Source organism: Molothrus aeneus, chromosome 16 (assembly GCF_037042795.1).
Source record: "Molothrus aeneus isolate 106 chromosome 16, BPBGC_Maene_1.0, whole genome shotgun sequence".
Taxonomy (NCBI): Eukaryota; Metazoa; Chordata; class Aves; order Passeriformes; family Icteridae; genus Molothrus; species Molothrus aeneus.
Genome location: NC_089661.1, coordinates 5,197,432 through 5,218,487, shown reverse-complemented (window position 1 = coordinate 5,218,487; position 21,056 = coordinate 5,197,432). Strand labels below are relative to the sequence as shown.

Here is a 21,056-nt window from a genome sequence, read left to right as displayed (position 1 = left end):
CGGGTGCCCGTTCTGCCTGTGGGGTGCCCGTTCCTCCCGCGGGTGCCCGTTCCGCCCGTGGGGTGTGGGTTCCTCTCGCGGGGCGCGGAGCAGCCGGGGCGGGGCTCGGGGCGCGCTACCTGCGCGGCCGCGGGGCCGGGCGGGGCGCGGCGGCGGCGGCGGCACCATGAGGGTTAACTTGGGCGCGCTCTCCCTCTTCGTGGCCCTGGTGGGACTTTCGAGCTTCATCTTCCTCGTGGTGGCCATCGCCACCGACTTCTGGTACATCATCGATGCCTCCAAGCTGGAGGCGTCCCAGAACGGCACGGACGCGCTCAGCTCGCACTCGGGGCTCTGGCGGACCTGCCGCGGTGAGTGCCCGGGGCAGCGCAGCGCTCCGCATGCGGGCTCGGCGTGCGGGGATGCGGGCTCTGTCCGGCTGTGGGTTCTGCGTGCGGGGATGCGGGGTCCGGCTGAGGATAAGGCTGCGGGGAGGCAGCTGCAGGGGTCTTGGTTCGGGGTCCATCTACGGGGGTCCGGCTGTGGGGATGCGGGGATGGGGATGCAGGGATAGGGATGCGGGGATGGGGATGAAGGATGGAGATGTGGGATGGAGATGGGGATCCGGGCTGGGGATTGGGATGTGGGATGGGGATGCGGTATGGGGATGTGGGATGGGGATGCAGGATGGGGATGCAGGATGCAGGATGGGGAGGCGGGATGGGGAGGCGGGATGGGGATGCAGGATGGGGATGCAGGATGGGGATGCAGGATGCAGGATGGGGATGCAGGATGGGGAGGCGGGATGAGGATGCAGGATACAGGATAGGGATGCGGTGTCCGGCCCGGGGGCAGTGCCCGCTGCCCGCGGAGCTCCGGCTCTCCCTGGTTCAAGGACGGGCGCTCCCCGGCCGTGCCCCGGACCCGTGGGCAGTGCCTTGTCAGTACCTCCCGTGTCACTTGCCCAAGGAGACATGGGGAGAGTGAATTTTCTGCTACTGTAACCTGATTTTACATTAACTTTTAATTCAAGATAATCTAATAAACGTTAACTATTTAGAAGGAAGGAGATGTCTTTTCATTTGGCTCAGGAAATTAAGGGGCGAAAGTTCTGGGTTAAAGCCATTAAAATTATAAATAATAACATATCAAATAAAATATAAACACTATCTAGTTTATTTACATAAACAATGCAATTAATTTAAATATAAGTATTATTATGTATCATCCTACAGAATTATTATAATCCTATAGATCAATATATAGGATTTTCCCCATGTTGTTAATTTATTTGCTAGGCATTTAACTTTTGGCTTTGATTGCACTCTAAAAAGCCAGGAGTAAGTAATGTTTGCCATAGGCAAGAAAGGATGTTTCCAGAGGAGCAGGGAGAAGGAGCAGGTTGCAGGAATTCTCTCTTTGCTGTGCTCTGAGCCCCGCTGCAATGAGCAGATGTTTCCCTGTTGACTCCAGTGGTCAGACCCCATGGGAGCAGCTGATGCTGCATGCTAAAAATCCTCTCATTTCCTTCCCTACCTAGGAATGGCTGGTTTAGAAGCAGTAGTATTATAATGATTATATGTACATTCAAAAGACCAAATGTATATATAGCAAACTGATATAATAGTGTAATTTCCCCCCTTTTTCTCCTAGTGAGGAGTGAATGTTACCCTTTGATAAACCCCTTCTGGCACGAGAATGCGAACATCACCGAGTCACACAGACAGCTTTTGTGTGAGTAGCTTTTATATTATTTTACATTTCCATCCATCCTTCCCTCCCTCCCTGGCCACTTACAAGGACTCATTTCTGATTCAGAGGGGGAATTCACTGAGAAAGTGTTTTGACTCTGCTTCTGTACAATATCTGTCACTGTCTGTGATCTTTAAGTGTGTTTACTGTTGAAATAACCATCCATTTGGTGACAAGTTCAGCTAATTTCTTCCACAGGAGCTAAACCTCTGACTGGAATGGCACAGGAAGGTACACAATTGCTAAAGATAAAAGGCAAAAAGTGTTCACAATCACCTCAAGGGAGTCTGATCACTGAAAATGCTTAAGAACACATTTAAACTAATCTTTAACACAGCTACTTTTCTAGCATTTCAGTGGGATTTCTGGCATTGATAAAAGACTTAAGTATGGGAGAATTTAAGAAAATAAATCAATGACCAAAAGCAGTGTTCAAAGTCTTTGAAGAACATCGTGTTCAAAAACATTAGGCTTCTAATGTATTTTCCTCTTTTTCTTTAGATTCATTTATCAATGCCAGAATGTTTTCAAAAAGTCCAAACTGAACATTTTCAAATGTTTACAGGCATCTCCTAGAAGATGATTGACCATCATTGCATCATATATTTGGCACAATCTTTTCTTCACACACCCTTGCGTGTGGGCTTGCTATTTACAATTTTTTTATTTACTCTCTTCTCCTCCCTGACTCAAATACAAGCATTTGTCCTGTTTCCTAAAATGGAACTCTTGTCCTCAAAACCAGCCATTCCCTGGGCTCCAGAGGGGCTCCAAGGGTCTTTAGTTTCTTGGAGCAGTATCTGGTGGTGCTGGGGCTGTGTCACAGCTGTCCTGGGAAGCTCCAGTAGGAGTCAGAGCCCAGTGAGCTCCTGAAGCAGCCACACAAACACAGCAGCAGGCTCAGGACTGACAGACCAGCATTTAAACACATCAGCAGGCTCAGGACTTACAGACCAGCATTTAAACACAGCAGCAGGCTCAGGACTTACAGACCAGCATTTAAACATATCAGAAGGCTTAGGACTGACAGACCAGCATTTAAACACATCAGCAGGCTCAGGACTGACAGACCAGCATTTAAACACATCAGCAGGCTCAGGACTTACAGCCCAGCATTTAAACACATCAGCAGGTTCAGGACTTACAGCCCAGCATGTCTCTCTGTGCTTTCAAATAGGAAGGGCCAATTTTCTAATCTTCCATGCTCAAAGCAGAGGGCTGTAGCTGCTCAATGATTCTGAAGTCAGTGGAGGTGATCACTTGAGCCTTTGAGGGGTCAGCATTAACTGAGCCTGCCTGATCATGTTTTATGTGTCAGCACCTCCCCTGTTATGTTGGCCCAACATTTTGGGATGAAACCATTTGCTTTTCAAAAGCTGTGTGCACATTTGCAAAAGGTTATTTTTCTCAGGTGAGAGATTGCAGCTCTTCAGTTAAATAGCAAAACAAACCCAAAAAGCAGTGCTCTTTTGGTTATACAAATGATGTTGGCTTGGAAACAAAAGATGGCTCTTTGTGAGTCATGAAGTGTATGAAAATAGTGGATATGAATAAAAATTGTATTAATAATGATGTTTGCAGACTCTTTGGGGCCTTGGAGAATTTTTTTCTCTCACTTTCACATCAAGTACTATTTTTATGCTCCTGGAAAAACACTTCTGGACTGCAAAGACACTTGCATATTTTATTATAAACAGGCATAGTCTGCCTAAAAGTGTGAGAGAAGAAATCAAAGATACTTCAATTGAAAGAACCTGTTAGGTTTGATTGGAATGCCCTACTGAGATAACTTTTTGATTTTTTTTTGCTCAGCTTCAATGCAGTTTCAGTGTGGTGAGGCCACAGATCCTCAGCAGTAGCAGCTGAACATAGAAAGTATCATGTCAGTTCTTCTTTCTCCTAGGAAATACAGATCTCTCTAAGTGACATCTAGATTCATCAGGGCCTGAGATAGTACCTTCTACATCAGCTTTACTCTTCTCTCTTAAATGTTTCTGACTGCAGCCACTGAATCATATTTAGGCAGATCATGGCAAACCATCTTCATCTACAACACATTTTGACAAGAATTTTGGAGGGAAATTCTGTGATCATGGATTGCAGTGTAGTTACAGCAGTTTCTTCATCAGCTCTAATATGTGGCAAACAAGCTAATTGCACAGCTTTAATTGGTTCACAAAAAGGACATTTTTCTCTCTGTGTGCCTGTGAAGGTGTCTGTGAGGCACAGTCACATGGGATTAATCTCATTCCATCTAGCTGTACACTCATATTTCTCAGTGTTTGATTGGCACTGAATTTCATGTGCTCTGGCAGCATCAAACCTGTTTCTTTCTGATTATTCCTAAAAAGACTTTAAAGGACTGTCTCCTAAAGTAGGCACGCAAGTCACACATTGGTCACATCTCTCATTCTCCAGAGTCTGAATGCACTTCCTGGCATGAATGAACCAGACACAAGTGCAAAGAGGCTGGAGAAAGTCTGTATGTGAGTGCAGAGAGCTGGGCCTAAGTGGAAACAGAAGTGCTGGCCACTGCCAGAAGACAAACCCTTCATTAGAGAGTGAAAAGCCTCCGTGGACCCTTCCTCCACATTTCCAATATCTCTCCTACTCATCCCAGCAGATTCCTTTTAGGCTTATTGTGTACTTCAAATTGAGCTCCTGGCAAATTAAAATAATTGGGTGCACGAGTTAAAACCCTGTGCTAGCAGCAATATTTCCCAGGCAATCAACCTAGGGCTTGCTGAGCCTGGGACTGTGGTGTATTTTCACATCACAGGAGTGCTCTTGAGCTGCTCCTCTAAAGGATTGGGCACAAACACTCTCTCCTCTTCATTAGCCTTCCCTTTCTTCTCTTACCACTTCCCCCAGCTGAACATGCAGTGTATACCCTCCCTCCCCTCAAACCCACAAAGGATAAATATTTCCCTATTACAGATTACACTATGACCTGGTTTTTTGTTTAAAAAATCAGCCACTGTCTAAAGAAAAATACCACTCAGCTCCCTACCACTAACTTTTCTGAAAGTTCTGCATTAATAAAATTATTTTCACTGGAGATGTAAATTTTCCTCTGGCCCAAACAGGAATAAGATGAAACTATGATTTTTTGTAATTTAGACAGTTATCAGAGTGTCTTGATGACTACTAGGATTAAAGATAGCCCTCTGAAAATTCCCCTTAGAATTTAAATTTGTCAGCAAAGACACCTCTGTTATTTTGCCTTGCCATGTGTTCTCCTGTGCCAGCCATGGCAGACAAGCAGCAAGAGCAACATTTTTCATGGTGAGCTGAATCTATCTCTCTCTAAATGACAAAATAAGGATGCCACTGACTTCAACAGCAGCTCCATCGAGCTCTGAGCAGCTTTGCCATTTTCCAGTAGCAGAAATGTAACATCCAAAATCAGATCTAGATATTGAGGATCACACATAGAATAGAAGGAATGGCAGTGCTTAATCAGCTGAAACCTTTTCCCCAAGAGTTTGAACTTTCAAAAATAATTTCTTAAAAGAAAAGAAAAACCCAAGCAAGAAACCTCAAGTTGTTGCATTGGTGAAAAGTTGCTCTTAGACATTTTTGTCATATAAATATTTTCCATTTACCAAAGCCTATGTTGTTAATAATAAATAAATGCCAGTACAGATTTAGCTGAAGGCAGCACCAGTGTAATTCTTGCAAAATGAAAAATATTGTAAATATTTCTATTCAAAACCAGACAATTTCTCTTGAATCTCAGCTTTGCACTTGAGCTGCTGCAGGGTCCCACCAGCCCTGCAGAGCTGGGGCTGAAGTTATAAAAAATAATGTGAGAGGAACAGCTGTTCTTTCTTACTGTCTGTGTGTGACACACAAACCATCTGCATTAGGTACCTACAAGGTAAGATTAAGCCTCTGGCAATCCTGATTTTTTGTCAGAGATTTGAACAACATGGCCAGTGATTGATTTCCTTTTACAGGTCCATTTTTAGTGCTCTCCTCTATTCCTGACCCATCCAGAAATGAGTATTTAATGAATGTGGTTTCCACCCATATTGTTTTTCCTGTTCTAAAATCAAGACAGGAGCGTGCAGCTGCCCATGCACAACTGCCTAAAGTATTTTCCCCAGAGAATTTTTATTTTTTCTGTTTGAGACACGAATGTAACTGGAACCATCAGGCTGCACTCAGGTTCGTGCTTCCTGCAGGGAAATGATCTTTGCAGCAGAGGCAGCTCTGATACCTCAGTTGTTTTAATGTAACAGCTGCCTTAGTTTCTTCCTCAACAAAATGGGTTTAATAGTAGAGATAAACTTGTCTGGATTTCCTCACAGCATGTGGACCCTGTAACAGTCATGCACCAGCTGCTTTCACACTTTACCCTGCTCCATATTTACTGAGTTGCAGTTTATAATGCTGGAAAGAATGCTCTTTGCTTTGGCCACTGTGACTTTTTTTCCTGAGGGATTTACAGTTCTTTGCAAATTTTCTTTCGGTTTTAAGCTACCAGAAGGAAACAGCTGGGGCTGGAGCAGGAGCCATTTCAGAGGCCAAGTGAAATGAGACCCAGATGATGCACACAGAAATTCTGGCTTTATTGGTCTGGTAGGTGTGTACCTGTTTCTGAGCAACAGTGCACTGTTCCTTCAGAGAGGGGCCAGAGGACATCTGCTTACTGCAGATATCACAGTAAATATATACAGAAATCCGAGATAACTGCAGCTGAGGCCTAACCAGTGACAAATTCTGATGAATATTCTCATTTTCAGATTCACTGGTAGCCCAGCAGCAGAATGTGAGCCATGGTGCATTGCTCACATCCATCATTCTGCCCATTCCTGCTACTGCACTTTTTGTCAGTGCCACCTGCTCCAGCTCTAGCAGCATTTTATTTCTGCTGCCTGCAATTGGTCTTCCCGTTCAGCTCAGAGATTTTTTGAGAAAAGCAAGAAGCCAAAACATGTAACACACAGATCAGAGCCTGGCTAATCATCCTGGAGACCCCTAGCTCTGTGAGCAATCCTCCTCCATCACCTTTTCTCTGTTGAACAGGAGGGAATCCAGCCTTCCTGCCCTGTGGCCCAAGCCAAGAAGACTCACATTTAGCCATAGACAAGCTCTTTCAGTTGTTCATTGGTTTCCTAAGTTCTTTCCTTGCTTTTTTCCTAGCAAGCAGGTCAGACTTTCTCTGTGCACTTTTTCTTCCTGGTTTTGCCAGGCCTTACTGGAGCAGCCCCGTTGTTTTTAGCAACTTCCATGAGTCTGTTTCATCTGGAGGCTTTTGTCTTCCTAACTGGCTCTTTAGTTACTGCTGGGTAACACAAACAGGCCCTTAATTAAGCTCTTCTGAGCCACTGCCATTTGGAGTATTTCTGATGAGGTGATATTACAGATTTCTAGGCACTATTTGCTATTATAAGCTGTACAAACAAATCCAAAGTTAGTTTGAAGCAATTAAGCTGCAGGATGTTAACAGGAGATGATTAACAAAACTGCTGGGCTTGCACTTGGTTACTTCTGACCCTCAGTGTTTCTATTTCATTCCACAGATTTCTCTCACAAACAACTCCTCAACAACTGTGTTGGGTGGTAATTTAGAGATGCCTGCCAAATTCTCAGTTCTGGACTCACACTGCAGATGTCCTTCTTACAGATATTTGGCCAGAGCTCTAGTAAAAGAGCATTGGCTGGCTAATGTAAGACTTCAGTAACCATGATTAAGCAATTTGATTCTTTTTGCTTCAAAAAAAGAGAGTGTTTTTTAAAAGTTTATGAGTTTGTTTCAGTATTTCCAAGATTAAACCATTGTATCTTTCATGTTGGGCTAACAGGGGGCTCAGGTGTTGAGAAATAGATGTAGGAAACTGAATTCTGTTTTACAGGAAAGTGCACATGCCTCTTGTGCAAAATGCTTAGGGTGGTTTTTTTTCCAATACTAGAGCAATTTCATCAATATGAAGACACTTATACATTTAATACATAATGCATAAATGTGTATTTCAACAGAAACTGGAAAAGCACTAAAATGACTGCAAAATGAATGTTTTAACTTCTTTCACAGATGATTATTGAAGACAGAAACATAGTAAAGATATTTTAAGTCATTTTCTTCTATAAACTAATTCTGTTCCTCTAATCAAGGAATATAATGGCATAATATTATATGCCAGATGGCATGAATTCAGATTCCTGAGTGGTTTCCATGGCAGCATTTTAGAATAAGTTTCCAAGGCAGTTTCAGATTTCATAGTACAAATGAGTATTAGATATTGAACTAGAACACTGGAGATTATAAAAGTACTATTTAACCAAATAGAATTCACTAAATATTTGATTTCTAAAAAGCTGCCACTGATTAATGAGGAGTGTGATTCCAGCTGTGGGTAGGAAAAGTAAGGCTCTGTCATAGTGAGGTTTGTGGGTTTCAGCTGAGCTATCCCTAAACCCTATATTTTCATTGAAAAGGGCACAAAAATCAGAATTATTCTGATATTGCCACTGTCACAGATGATTAATGTAATCTAGGAAACTCCCAAGGATGCTCTGGTACAGTTTTCCTCTCCCTTTCCTTCACAAAGTTCCATTCAGAGTGTGTTTTCCTCACCCACGTGTGAGGTGTCCTGGCTCAGCTTGCAGCAGCTGAAGCCACACCATTTGACAAGAAAAGTCCAAGAAATGGCAAATCAGTGCTGCTGTCCTGAGGTGGAGTTGGTTAGCAGGGACTTGGACTGCTGAGGAAATCACAGGGCAGAGAGCCTGCCATGAGCTTGGCTATGTTTGTTCTCTCTCAGCAAGGCCAGCTCTGAGGACAGGCTTGCACCATTCTTACACTCATACTTCCCAAATGCTAATTGCATCCTCCAAATGCTTTTTCTCCTTTTGCTGCAAGACCAAAGCTAAGATGACACACGGATGTCAGAATGGTGGGGAATAATCAAAAATGAGACCAAATAACCCTCAGCAAGCTCAGATGTGGCTGAAGAGCAGCCTCCTGTTGCTGCTGCCTCTCTGGAATAGGAGAACTGATTTGGGTGCCCAGTCTCTGCTCTGTCACACCGTGTCTCATCACATCCCCAACCATCTCTGACCACATGAAACTCCTGAGCTGAGTTCCATGGCTATTTCTCATCTTGGAGTCCAGCTAAGATTTGCAGGCAGTTTTGACATTGCTTTGTTCTCAGTGAGCTGAAGATTGATCTGGCTGTTAGCACTGAGAATTGTTTTAGATGTTTGTTGGCCAGGAACAGCAGCCATGGCCGGTTTTGCTGAAGGAAGGCCCAGGGAGTGTCCTCAGCTTTAGAATCAGAGGGAAAATGCTCTCTTCACTGCAGAATGTTGAATCCATGGTTTCTGAGCATCAGCTGGTCCTGATGTCAGCATATGTGGCACTGAATATGAAAATATAGTACCAGAAGCAGAAAAAAAAAAAACCCAAAAAAAGTTACCTCCCAAAACTTTGTCATTTGCCCTTTTTTTTGGTTTTTTTGTTAGCATATTCAGTGCTACACAAAACAATGTCTGGAAAGCACATGCTACTCAAGTACAAACATCAGCAGTGTCTGCCTTGATGCCATGCAGACCCTTCCTAACCTTCCAGGCTTCTGGAACCGAACAGAGACATGCACACAATTGTGTCTGATCTTTGTAATGCTGCTGCAGAGGATGAGCTGGATCCTTAGCCAGTGGCAGATGCAGCAGCTCCAATTCCATGGGCAGTCACAGTGACTTGAAAAAATTGATCATTTGATCACACACCAACTGTGAGCTCTTAGGTGATTCCTTTTCCTAAGCTAATGGTGTATTGTTCCCCTGTAAAATTAAATGAGACAATGAAGCCTAGACCTCATCAGAATATGGATTTTACATTTTCTTTTCTCAGATACTCTGCACTTTACTCTCAGATGCTCTGCACTTTACCAACAAATGATACTGGAATTACTTTTTTTTGGGTTATTATTCTAAAATAAGGTTGGGTTGAATGTTGTGGATAGATTACATCAGAGGGAACAACGACACAGTAATGGTTTATGATGGAAAAAAACAGGGTGATATGAAAAAACACATAGCAACCTTCTGTTTACACAGCTATTAAAATGTTATAGGGATCAAGAAAGACTAATGTAAAACATTTAGCATGGGAGGAAGCAAGCAGGATAGGTTAATGCACTTAGTGAAGCTGCTGTAGAAAACTGACAGACAGAATCAGAGCTGGATGGGAAAATTGGAAAATTTCCCTCTAGTTGATGGTCAGCTGCAACAAAGGAAAAGGTCAACAATTTTCTACATCAGTGCAGTAGAGGACATGTGACTTAAAGGAGAGAAACCTTTAATGAAAGCATGGCTGGATCTCACCTCCCACACAGAAAAGTGTTTTTCACATAACAGGCCTGCTTTTCATTAGGGTTGCCAGAGCCTACCTGGGATGCATCACCTGATATCAGCTGGCTCAAGGGCTGGGGACAGTTTGATTGCTCCTGTGTATCTGTGTAGACATATCCTCTGTATCTGTGGTCTCTGCTTGAAGCACAGGCTGTGACCCTGTGAGGGTTTGTTCTGCCTGTCACCTTTTCCTCCATACCATATGTTTGTCCTGCTGATTTACACTGAAAACCCAAGGGCTTGTCCAATTTCTGGTTTGTGCAGTACAGAACGAGGCTTTGATCCTGATCAGGGGCTCTGCACTTAATAATTATTGGTACATGCACTGACACCATAATAAAATATTACAATATTAACATTCTTCATTTTTCTCCAGACATGCATGGAACATTTGTCATCCTGATGCCCCTCAGCCTGATACTGATGATTTTTGGAGGAATGACTGGATTCATCAGTATTCTTGCCAGGGCCTACCTGCTGCTCCTAATGACTGGACTGCTTTTCCTTTTTGGAGGTACTAAATCAAACTCCTGGCCTAACTCTTTAAGATAACAAGAGGGTTGTATCTGGGAAACATCACTTTGTATCCCAGGGAATGAAAGCAAGAATTTGCTTTCAGAATAATGCTGGTGTTCATTCCCGTGGTGTCTGCTGGGGTCCTGGCTCTGGAATGGAGCTACAGAGGAAAGGCAAATATCCCTCCTTGGGGAGTGAGTCACCCTTTGAGCAATCCATGTGTGCTGTGCCCATTAACACTAAAGATTCAATAACTTCTCAGCATGGGGCACAAATCCTTTGCAGGCAGGCTAATGGGGTGATGGAAAAGAGACTGTGGAATTACTAAATCTTAGGGTTGCACAGATTTTGCAGCTGTTAAGAAAACTGATGTTTTTAAGAAGGCATTTGCATTGAGTTCCTGAAAAGGCACTTTTTAGGCATTCCTGGCTTAGCCTCACTGCTAGTTTTGGTATAGACTGGTGTCCCCAAACTGTAGGTCACAAAAGGAAACCCCCAAAAGGTTTTTTAGTTGGAGTGTAACATTTCCATTTGAAGCTTTTACACTTCTTTTCATTTTTTCTTTGCTGCTGTATCCAAACCCACTGTGTTTTAGAAAGTAATTTATGAATTAAAAAACCTAAAAATGTTCTGTCAAAGTAGGAAAACTGTGTTTAAATCTGCATCTTCTGTTCCAAACAGATTTTCAGTGCTGTCTCACAATGTAACTTAAACCAGAAATTTTTCCCAACAGAAAAGGGGATCCTCAGAATTGGCTCTCATCAACTGCTCATACAGTCCTATTTTTAAGAAGAAAATGCTAAGAGATTGCTGGAAGCAAATGCTGCTGTCTCAAAGCCTTGACTGAGCTTTTCAGTCTGAAATGCTCTAACACAGACCAACCCTGCCCCATTATGATTGTCTCCTAAAAAGAAGAGCAAGTTCTAATTTCAGATCAGCAGAAAGCTGTATTCACTGAAAAGGCTGGTGGAAAACTGCTGCAGATATTCAGGGAAAGATGAAAGGCTGTGAAGTGACAAGCATGATTATCCCACTGGGGAGTGGAGCAGGGGCCTTTCTGAGCTGTTTGGGGCTGCAAAGAGGGAAGGGAAACACAGAGGCAGTGCCAGGAGAGGGGTGCCTGAGGAGGAGGTTCTGCTGCAGTGTCCCAGGAGAACATGAACAGACTCTGGGGTGGCCTTTGGCTGAGACCAGCCCCACATCCTGCTCTGGCTGGACACAAAATTCACCTTTGTGAATCTGTGTCCTACAAAACAGAACAATTTTGTAGGACACTCAAATTCACAAAGTTGAGTATTAGTTAGGTAGTTCTGTTTTAGCATAAAGAGCTGTTTGGAGATGCCATTCCAAAAATGTGGGGTTTTTTAGACCCTCAGAACTGATATGCTCCACATGTCAGGACATCCTAGAGTTTCCCTTTTTTTTTTCTTTTTTTTTTTCCCAAGGGAATTTGCACAGAATTCAATGCACCTTGTTGAAAATCTCAACAAATCAGTCTTTTCCATTTCTGCTGACAAAAGGTATGAAGCAATTTCCCCCCCTCCTTGCAGAGGACTAGAATAAGGTACAGGTATCAGATGATGGTTAAAATCAGGAATATGAGTGTGAATTTGGACTGATGGATAACCCAACAGTCTTCTTTCTGTCTTGGCTTGCCTCTAATCAAACATTTATTTCTGGCAGAAAGGCAGCTCATCAGGACTTACTGTAATTTAACGGGAAGCTATACCAAAATTTTCTCTCTCAGAATCAAATCCACTATTTTGTCCTGAAAGTGTTCCAGTATTTACTTTCCCTGGGCTGCAGTCCTTTTATCCAGGGCCTTTTTACTGCATCTGCTCTGCTGCTGACCCAGTAAAGGGTGATTTCCATCAGAACTTGTCCTTTGACTGACAGGGATGCCAGGCTCAGGATGCAGTGTGTACCTGTTCCAGATGTGCCATTCCCTACATTTGCCATCTTTTGAACAGTCTTTTCATTCTGAAAACACCTGGCTCCTTGTTTGAGTGCCCTTATTAATTCATTTTTGGTCTGTCCCAGAGATGTTTTTGACTCAGGTGTTTGGCAGTGATGGAAGTCATGGCAGCACAACACTTGGTGAGAGGTGATAGTGAAAACCAACAAATTTACATTAAACACTCAAAACTGACAATAGTCAGGGAACAGCCTCAATTCAGTGACCTGAAATGCAAGAATCTGGGTCTCTGTGGGCTTTCTTGCACACAGGGAGACAACTGTCCATGGTGCTCAGCAGTGAGGAATCAGGCCACATCACAATCCAGTTCTGAAAACAGAGCTGCACATGCATTAGATATCTATAAAACACATGTTTATTGAGGGAGGGTTGCTGCCAGATGTTGTGGTTCAATCTTTAACAGTGAGAACACATATTACTCAGTGGACACAGATAATCCTGCCTTTACTTCCCTCTCACCCTCATTGCCCAAGAAACCAACCTCAGCTAGATTTCAAAGATAACCTGTAAATCTGGCCTGGCTAGAATAGGAAGGAGTGGCAAAGAGGCCCTAGGACACATCCAACTGATTGTTTTTAATTTCTTCACTGGCTGCTAAGTAGCTGAACATGTTTCTCTTTTCAGCTCTCGTTACCCTGACAGGGATCAGTGTCTATATTGCATATTCAGCTGCTGCCTTCCAAGAAGCTGTTTGCCTGCTGAGGAGCAAGGATCTCCTGGTGGAAATCGACATCAGGTTTGGCTGGTCCCTGGCACTGGTCTGGATCTCCTTTGTGGCAGAAGTGCTCACTGGGGCCGTGTTCCTGCTGGCAGCAAGAGTGGTGGCTCTGAAACGGCAGCATGAGCAGGCTCTGTGAGCAACAGGTGCCTTTGCAGCCACAGAGCCCTGCAGAGCCTGATAACTCAGGTTACTTGGTCCAGCTGCTCACCAGGGGCAATAAGAGTGCAGGGCTGAGGGTCTTGTCAGCTGCTGTGAGCCTTTTTCCTCACGGGTGGCTGTAAAACACAAAGACTCTGGTAAATCAGTAAAACATTCCAGGTGTTGTCAATTAGGAAACTCTTGTGTCCTTAGAAGAGAATGCATTGCAGTGTTTGTATTTCCAGAATAATTTCAGCTGGCAGCTCATCAGACATCTCCATTTGTTGCTTAGAACAAGGCAGATACCTTGCTTGCTTTTCTCTTTTCTGCTGTCTCAGCAAAGTGACCTTGCAGGCCAGATTTTGGTTTCTCCTGAGAGCTCTTAGAAGGACATGGACTTGTTGGAGTGAGTGCAGAGGAGGCCATGGAGATTCTGAGAGGACTCAGCCCCTCTGCTCTGGAGATCTCAGAGAGCTGGGGCTGTTCAGCCTGGAGAAGAAAAGGCTCTGGGGAGACCTTAAAGCCTCTCCCAACACCTAAAGGGGCTCCAGGAGAGCTGGGGAGGGAGTTTGGGCAGGGGCCTGGTGGTTGGAACGGATATTTCACCTCCTTTCCAGCCCAAACCATTCCAGGATCCTGCAATCCAGCAGATTGTAGTGGCTGTGATGCTGAAGTTCTCCAGGGCAGTGCAGTGGTGAGTGCACTGCAAGAGAAAGATCCAGCTGTTTTCCAGATGTTCTAACTAATTGCTGGGGACAGCCCCAGTCTCTCCATGCTCAGCCTACATACTTCTCTCCTTCAGCTTATTACTAGCTGCCTTTTCAGCTCTGCAGTGCAGGAGATGTATCTGATGTACTTTTCAGTTTTTACTTTGCAGTTTTGATGATGCTTCTTTTTCATGAAGTTTGTTTGTGCTAGAATGTTTATCTTGTGCTCAAACTGCTGAGTAAACTGAATATGCAGGACACATGAATTCCATTTTGGGTGCCAAGCAATCCAGTTTTTCCTCTTCAGTGCCCACTGAAGTTACTGAAGGAATTTCCCCCTGACTACTGTGCTGAATAGAGGCTTGAATGTGATAACAGCTCCACTACATTTCTGTTGGATCATGCATTTCTGGAGGCCCTCAGCACTCTGCAGCTCAGGACTGTGACTCAGGAGCTGTCAGGCACCCTCTGTCACTGGGCAAGTCCCTTGTACATTCTCCAGCAGCACAAAGGGCATCATTCACCTACCTCTGTTAAACACCAGAACAATTTTATCAGTGTGTCCTGTGTTAAAAGATTGCACATTCACTCTGACCAAGCTCAGCTCTAATCTTAGTCCCAAAGTACCAATTGTTTTATGAAAAAATAGTGGCAGGGAGCTCCTGAGAGCTGACAGACTTTGGAGATAGAAGGGAGCATTTTAATGCCATATTGTGAATGGAGAAACTTGTCCAAGGTCACACAAAACCAGAATTTCTGAATCCTGGGCTAAGACCTTACTTGTCAGCTCTTGCTTGTTATCAGAATTAAATAAGGCTCAAAATCCTCAATAGACTGAGCAGTAGAAATTCTGTGACTAACTAGTACAATTTTGTAATTCTTAGCTGCTCCCACATTGGTTTCAGGTATTTTCCATGTTGCCTTATGTTGGAACCATGTAATTGAGTCATTTTACGAGGTAAAGCATACCAAATCAGCTCTATAAGAAGTGTAAGAAAAAAAAATCCTTTGTAGTCAAAATTCCATGTGCTTAAGTGAATTATGTAAAATGTAATTCTCTGTTTTGGTGCTGGTGAAACTATTTATAATGCAATTTGTATGATGTTACTCAGACATTACTGCAAGCTGTAACAGTAAAATATCATCTGAGTTATTTTTTGAATATTTATTACAGATGTTATTTTAAAGTGGTTTTGAGTGTTGTAAAATTAAATAAAATGACATCTCAGAGTGAGAATTATTTGCTGAGACATGAAAGAACTAAGATATTTATTTTTCTTTACCGTTTTCTGCAGATTTATTCTACTGTTTTTATAATGCTTTTGAAGTTCCTGTGTCAGATGTGGTAGGTATTTAAAAGACATTTACACAGCTACAATATAAAATACTCAAGTGATCAAATCTAATTAGCAAGCCAATGAATCTCTTATTCAATTAGAGCAATTCTCATTTCCATGGCTCTCCTAAATTTCTCATTCTGGCTTCCTGCAATATCTGGCACAATGCTAATAAAGAGTATCTTCTGCTCCTGAATGTTTGCATAACCCCTGAATTTCTCTGAAATTCCTTCTGAATACAAAGAAGAAAAGATGGATTGGAATAGTCAAATCAGCACTGAACATTCTGAAAAATTATACTGGGAAGAGGAAACATTCTAGAAAGGATTTTATGTAATTTGAAAGAAATGACCTTATCAGCTTCTTCCTCTTACTGAAATGAATGTTTATTTAATACCATGTCCTTTGCTGTGTTTTCCTCAAAATACTTTACTGAGATGAGGACAGAGGCTACTCCCATTGCTCTGTGGTGAATTGCAAACTCATTGGTAATTTGCCACATCAAAAGTGAAGAAAAGCAGATGTGCAGAGTAGAGCAGCACTGTCAGAGTGCCCACAGCTCCTGCCCTGCACCAGGCACTCCTTTCACTTCTTGAGGGGTGGCAGAGAATGACAGGGGAGGTCAGAAGAATCCTTGAATGTGAAACACAGGATTGAATGTGAAATACAGGATCTTTAGAGGCCATGCTGGTGAATGACACCACAAAGGTTCAGTGTGCCTGTGCTGTGCCCACAGAGCATCTCTGTGTCCCCACCTCTGATGGCCAGGGGACAGCGCTGCTTTGGGCACAGCTGCAGCCAAAGGAGCCCCAGGGATTTGTTATCCACAGCCAATGATTCCTGTGGGGCTGGCAGGTGCCTGTCACAGTCCCACCCTCCTCAGCTGGACAGGGGACACAAAATCTGCTGAGTCTGGGACAAGAAAAGGGCATGGAGAGGTCACTTCCCAATTACTGTCATGGGCAAAACAGACTCAGCTTGAGGAAATTAGTTTAATTTATTAGCAATCAGAGTAGGAGAATGAGAAATAAGCTTAAATCTTAAAAACACCTTCTACCCATCCCTCCCTTCTTTCCAGGCTTAATTTTACTCCTCAATTCTCTCTCCTGTCCCCTGAATGGCACAGTGGGACAGAGAATGGGGGTTCAGTCTGCTCATCACACATTGCTTGTGAAGCATCTTCCTCCTCAGGCAGTGGACTCCTCACACTCTGCCCTGTTCCAGCATGGGGGCCCTCCCAAAGGGTCTTCCATGAACTCCTGCAATGTTCTTCCCCTGGGCTGCAGTTCTTCACCAACTGCTCCAGGGTGAGGCCCTTCCAGAGGCTGCAGTCCTTCAGGTACACCCTGCTCCAGCCTGGGCTCCCTGCTGGGTCACAAACCCTGCCAGGACCCTGCTCCAGCCTGGGCCCCTCTCTCTGTGGGTCCTGCCAGGACCCTGCTCCAGCCTGGGCTCCTCTCTGTGGGTCCTGCCAGGACCCTGCTCCAGCCTGGGCTCCTCTCTCTGTGGGTCCTGCCAGGACCCAGCTCCAGCAGGGGCTGCCCAGGAGATCCCAGCCCCTCTCCAGTGTGGGGTCCTGCACAGCCCCAGGTGCATCTCTGCATCCCAGAGCTCCTCCCTGGGCACAGCCAGGGAATCCCAGCCCTGTCCCTGAGCCCCTCCTGCCCTGCCCTGGGCTCTGCAGAGCTGCTCCTCTCACAGCTCTCACTGCCTGTTCAGGCTGCAATTTGTCCTTGCACAGCTGCTCTTCCCCCATCCCAAATCTGCCATCCCAGAGGTGCTGCCCTGCCCTGGCCAGAGGTGGCTCTGTCCTGGAGCCCCTGGCCCTGGCTCTGTTCTGCAAATGAAATTCAATGGTCTCAACTATTTAAAGTGGAAAAACAAAACCTGAAGAAATCTGAGCCTGCTTCCTAAATAAAGATGTCCTTTTCTCTGGTTCCTTTTGTAAATTCCTTGCAGTGAAGCAGTGCCTAGTTAGCCAAGATATATCAATAAAAAACCCCCATGGCCCCATGCCTCCTGTCAGTCCCATATTAACAGACTTAATTGCCCCATCTCAGGATGAAAAATATTAGAATAAATGCTCTGGTTTTGTGTTAGAGAGTCAAACTCCCCCCAGATTTGATGTAAGTGTGCTCAAGAGAGATTCCATGGTGCTTCTAAGTGGGCACAGCTGTTAGTCAAGAAACTATGAGCACACAGGAATTTGGCTGGGTGTTCTTAAATGCCAGCTAAAACTACTTGGAAGGCCAGGCTTTGCCCAGAGTTTGAGCTATCCTTGGTTTAGGTCATGGGTCTTTAATTACTGGATTGTTGTTCTAGTTGAATTGCAAAAATTGCATCTTTTTCCTGTTACTAAAGCATTGTAGTGCTGTTTTACTGCAGTAGCTTCCTCTGCTTTACACATCAGCTCTAACCCTAATGAAGCCCTCAAACTTTGCCCTCCCTTTTTGCCAGTGTTTGCAGCAGCCCTGTCCCTGTCATACCCAGTTTTGGATGCTCACAGTTTATCCTGAGGGGTCAATCCCACTTGGTACTGGCACAAATCACCATGGATGCTCTCAGCTGAGAGACTCCACGAAAAAAGAAAAAACCTTTTCTTTTTGGGGAGGTTTGCACAGAAGCAGTGGTCTGTGCTGACATCTCATGGCTGCTCTGAGAACTCGGCTCTCTTTGGGAAGAATCTGTTCATTGCTGTGCCTGCAGGACAGCCAGACAAGCCCATGGGTTTGTGAAAGGCTGTGGGGCTTCAAGATCTTAAAGGTCTTCTCCAATCTATTCTGTAATTCTGTACTAATTTTTGTATGGTTGGAAGAACAGGGGAGGCTGTCATGCTCACTACAGCTTTGCTCCTGGATTAAAGTTGCTCCTTGTCATCTGGAGTTAAAAATGTCAGGTGTTGGAAAATGTGCTGATAGCCATCATCTTTTTAAAACAAAATAATCACAAAATGTTCCTAAAGGTTTTTATGCTGCTGTTCTTAGGAGATATAGCCATTCCAGTGATGGGTATGTTTTGATTTAGATCAACCAGCACAGTTTTTTAATACATTTGTGGCATAAATGTTGAAATTAATAGCTGGAGCTAATCAAATTGAATATCTGAGGATGAAAACAATTAAAAAAAAAAAAAGTAGCTTTATACCATGGCTTATTTCCATGATATGACTGATTGTTGAATTTAACAATTGAACCTGACTTCAGGATTGGTCCAGACAATCTAAGGGAAGTTCTGGAGGAAACAATGTGCTACATTTCATTAATTTTTACCCTCTTTCCATAATTTTTTTGGAAGAAAGACAGGAAGTTGTGCTCTCAGTATGAGCTGAGCAACACCCCAACATTACTGAATTTTGAAACTAGGCAACAACAGTCAAAGCAGGAGAGACCAAATCTAGCCTCTCACATTTATGAGATTCAGTCTTCCTTTCCCAGTAACTGTGGCAGCATTATCCACTCCAGAGCTATGAATAAATCTCTGCACTTTTCAGACATAGCTGTAATTCTCCCAAGCCCTATGACCAATACAGCATCTCCTGAAAAAAAAATATATTCTTAGCTGTAGTGCAGCCTTGACTTGCTAGACTTACTTGTTGGATGAGCAGTATTTGAGGATAATTCCTTCATCCCTGGACTGTGGTCCCAGGCAGATGAACAGCAGCTGGTTTGGATCTGCAGGATTAGAGGGAGAGGAGCAGGGGAGCAGTGCCATTCCCCACTGTAACTGCAGTGGCACTGACAGACTGGAATCTCTGGTTCTGTGTGACCAAGTTTCTCAGCCTACTGGCAAAGGAAAGCCATCCTTGTGATCTTACAGGAACCCTTCTGGTTCCACCAACATTGAGGACTAGGCACTGAAGTCAGCACTTGTAAAACTGCCAGAGAGAAAGGGATATGGGGCTTTAGGAGGGCAGGTTTCCATCAGTTAATGAGTTACTGCTTATCAGCCAGGCTGTCACAATCGAATGTATTTATGCTCCCAAGCCACCTGCCATCTCTCTTGGATGTTGAAATGCATTTATTCAGTACAGCATCTCTCAGCCTGGTCCTGTTCACACAATGGTTTAAGCTATTTGGTTTAATATTTCATTTGGAGCAGACCAGAGCTGATGAGCAGCGAAGTATTAAAAAGTAGCACTTTGATGGTAATCTGCTTGTTTGCCTCATTTCAAAGACAGCTGAAAGACACCTTGGTTGGGGTTGAAGGGATGGGAGGCAGTTCCCTGAAGAGCTTTTGGCTCATAATGTTACCATTTTCATTTTTGCCAAGGACAAAGCAAACACTTGTCATGGAAGGCTGGGATCCTCTCAGTGTAATGCTCCCTAGGTGTGGAGAGGAATCTCTGTGCCAAGAGCTGAAGAGCATTTTCTAATGGCTTGTGCTTCTGGAGAACACATCTGGCTGCTGGTGGGGCCAACATATTTCTCCATTCAACCTGGCCTTCTCAAATATTTATAAGCTAATGTTCTCTGTAATGCTTGTAGCATACAGAGAGGCTGAACTAAATTGCACTGTGGAGGAGTCTCTATTTTCACAGCCTTTTGGAACTGACTGCATCAGCGCTGTGAAAATCCTTTGGCATCATAAACCTTTTATTGCCACAGTTCCCACTTGAGTAGTATCATACAGTGAAACATTTAATTATGCAAAAAAATCCCACCAAAAAGCCAAACAAAAACACCCACCATAAAAAAGAATTTTATAACTGTCAAGCAACATCCGTAGATGGAACAAAGTTTTTAGGACTTGCAATAAAAAGTCTTTTGAGTGGATAAAAAGTCTTTTGAGTTGTCTGTCTTTCTACTTTTTACAAGCAGTACCTTCCAGGCATGGCAGTTGGCAGCTGTATCTCCTTCTTATCTGTGGCAAAATTCATGGATGACAAGACCTTTATTAGTTCCAAGGCAGTTCTGACAAAATGGAGAAGTTCTACATAAGTCACTGAGAATCCCAGGTCTGTTTTCTTCGGTGATCAGACAGATAAGACAGTGTGCAGTGAAAAATTGTAAACATTTATTTTTCAGAACTCAAGAATAATGCAATATTTAATGAAAACAAAAGAAGAAAGAAATGGGTGCTTTCTCAGCCAATGGAAATCATATTCCCAAACTTGTCTTTTTGATTCAAACTCAGCTATTCTTTGAGCTCCTCCCAGAATGCATGCAAACACCCAAGTGACAGCACTGGCAGCAGTCAGTTCCATTGTGCTGAGCAGTGGCAGCTCTTTCCTGCAGCCATCCAGCCCCTGGCCACTGCATCCCCCAGAGCCCCTGGGGTCACTCTGAGGCACCCAGGGCTCGTGGCAGGGAGGGTTTGGTGCTGCTGTCCCTGCCTGTCCTGGGCATTCCCTGCAGGAACAGCTGCAAACAGCTGGAAAGGGAACTCCACCACTGGATCCCATCCTAGGGGAGCTGCCCTGCCTGACTGCTGTGCCTGCCACCATGAACCCTGCCAGTGGAAGGTGCTGTCACTAATCCACCTTTGCTGGATGGGATAACAAAAAGGGGACAGTGCTGAGTCTTTAGGGCCCTGCTTTAGTGACCTCTTGCTTGTCACAGTAGTGTGCAGAGACA

The 21,056-nt window shown here is 44.0% G+C and overlaps 1 protein-coding gene across 1 annotated transcript; it reads left to right on the top strand.

Annotated features, from left to right (window-relative positions):
• Positions 1-132: 132 nt before the first annotated feature.
• TMEM114 (transmembrane protein 114) lies at positions 133-15,410 on the top strand. The gene is made up of 4 exons (XM_066561158.1): positions 133-350; positions 1,633-1,713; positions 10,466-10,603; positions 13,205-15,410. The coding sequence occupies exons 1-4, from the start codon at positions 167-169 to the stop codon at positions 13,435-13,437; spliced, it is 636 nt and encodes a 211-aa protein (XP_066417255.1). The 5' UTR covers positions 133-166; the 3' UTR covers positions 13,438-15,410.
• The last annotated feature ends 5,646 nt before the right edge of the window (positions 15,411-21,056 follow it).

Excerpts from the sequence above, each read along its gene's own strand:
- TMEM114 (XM_066561158.1), top strand. The coding sequence starts at position 167 with ATGAGGGTTAACTTGGGCGCGCTCTCCCTCTTCGTGGCCCTGGTGGGA. Across the intron at positions 351-1,632 it reads GCTCTGGCGGACCTGCCGCG|TGAGGAGTGAATGTTACCCT; the intron begins GTGAGTGCCCGG and ends TTTTTCTCCTAG. Across the intron at positions 1,714-10,465 it reads GTCACACAGACAGCTTTTGT|ACATGCATGGAACATTTGTC; the intron begins GTGAGTAGCTTT and ends ATTTTTCTCCAG.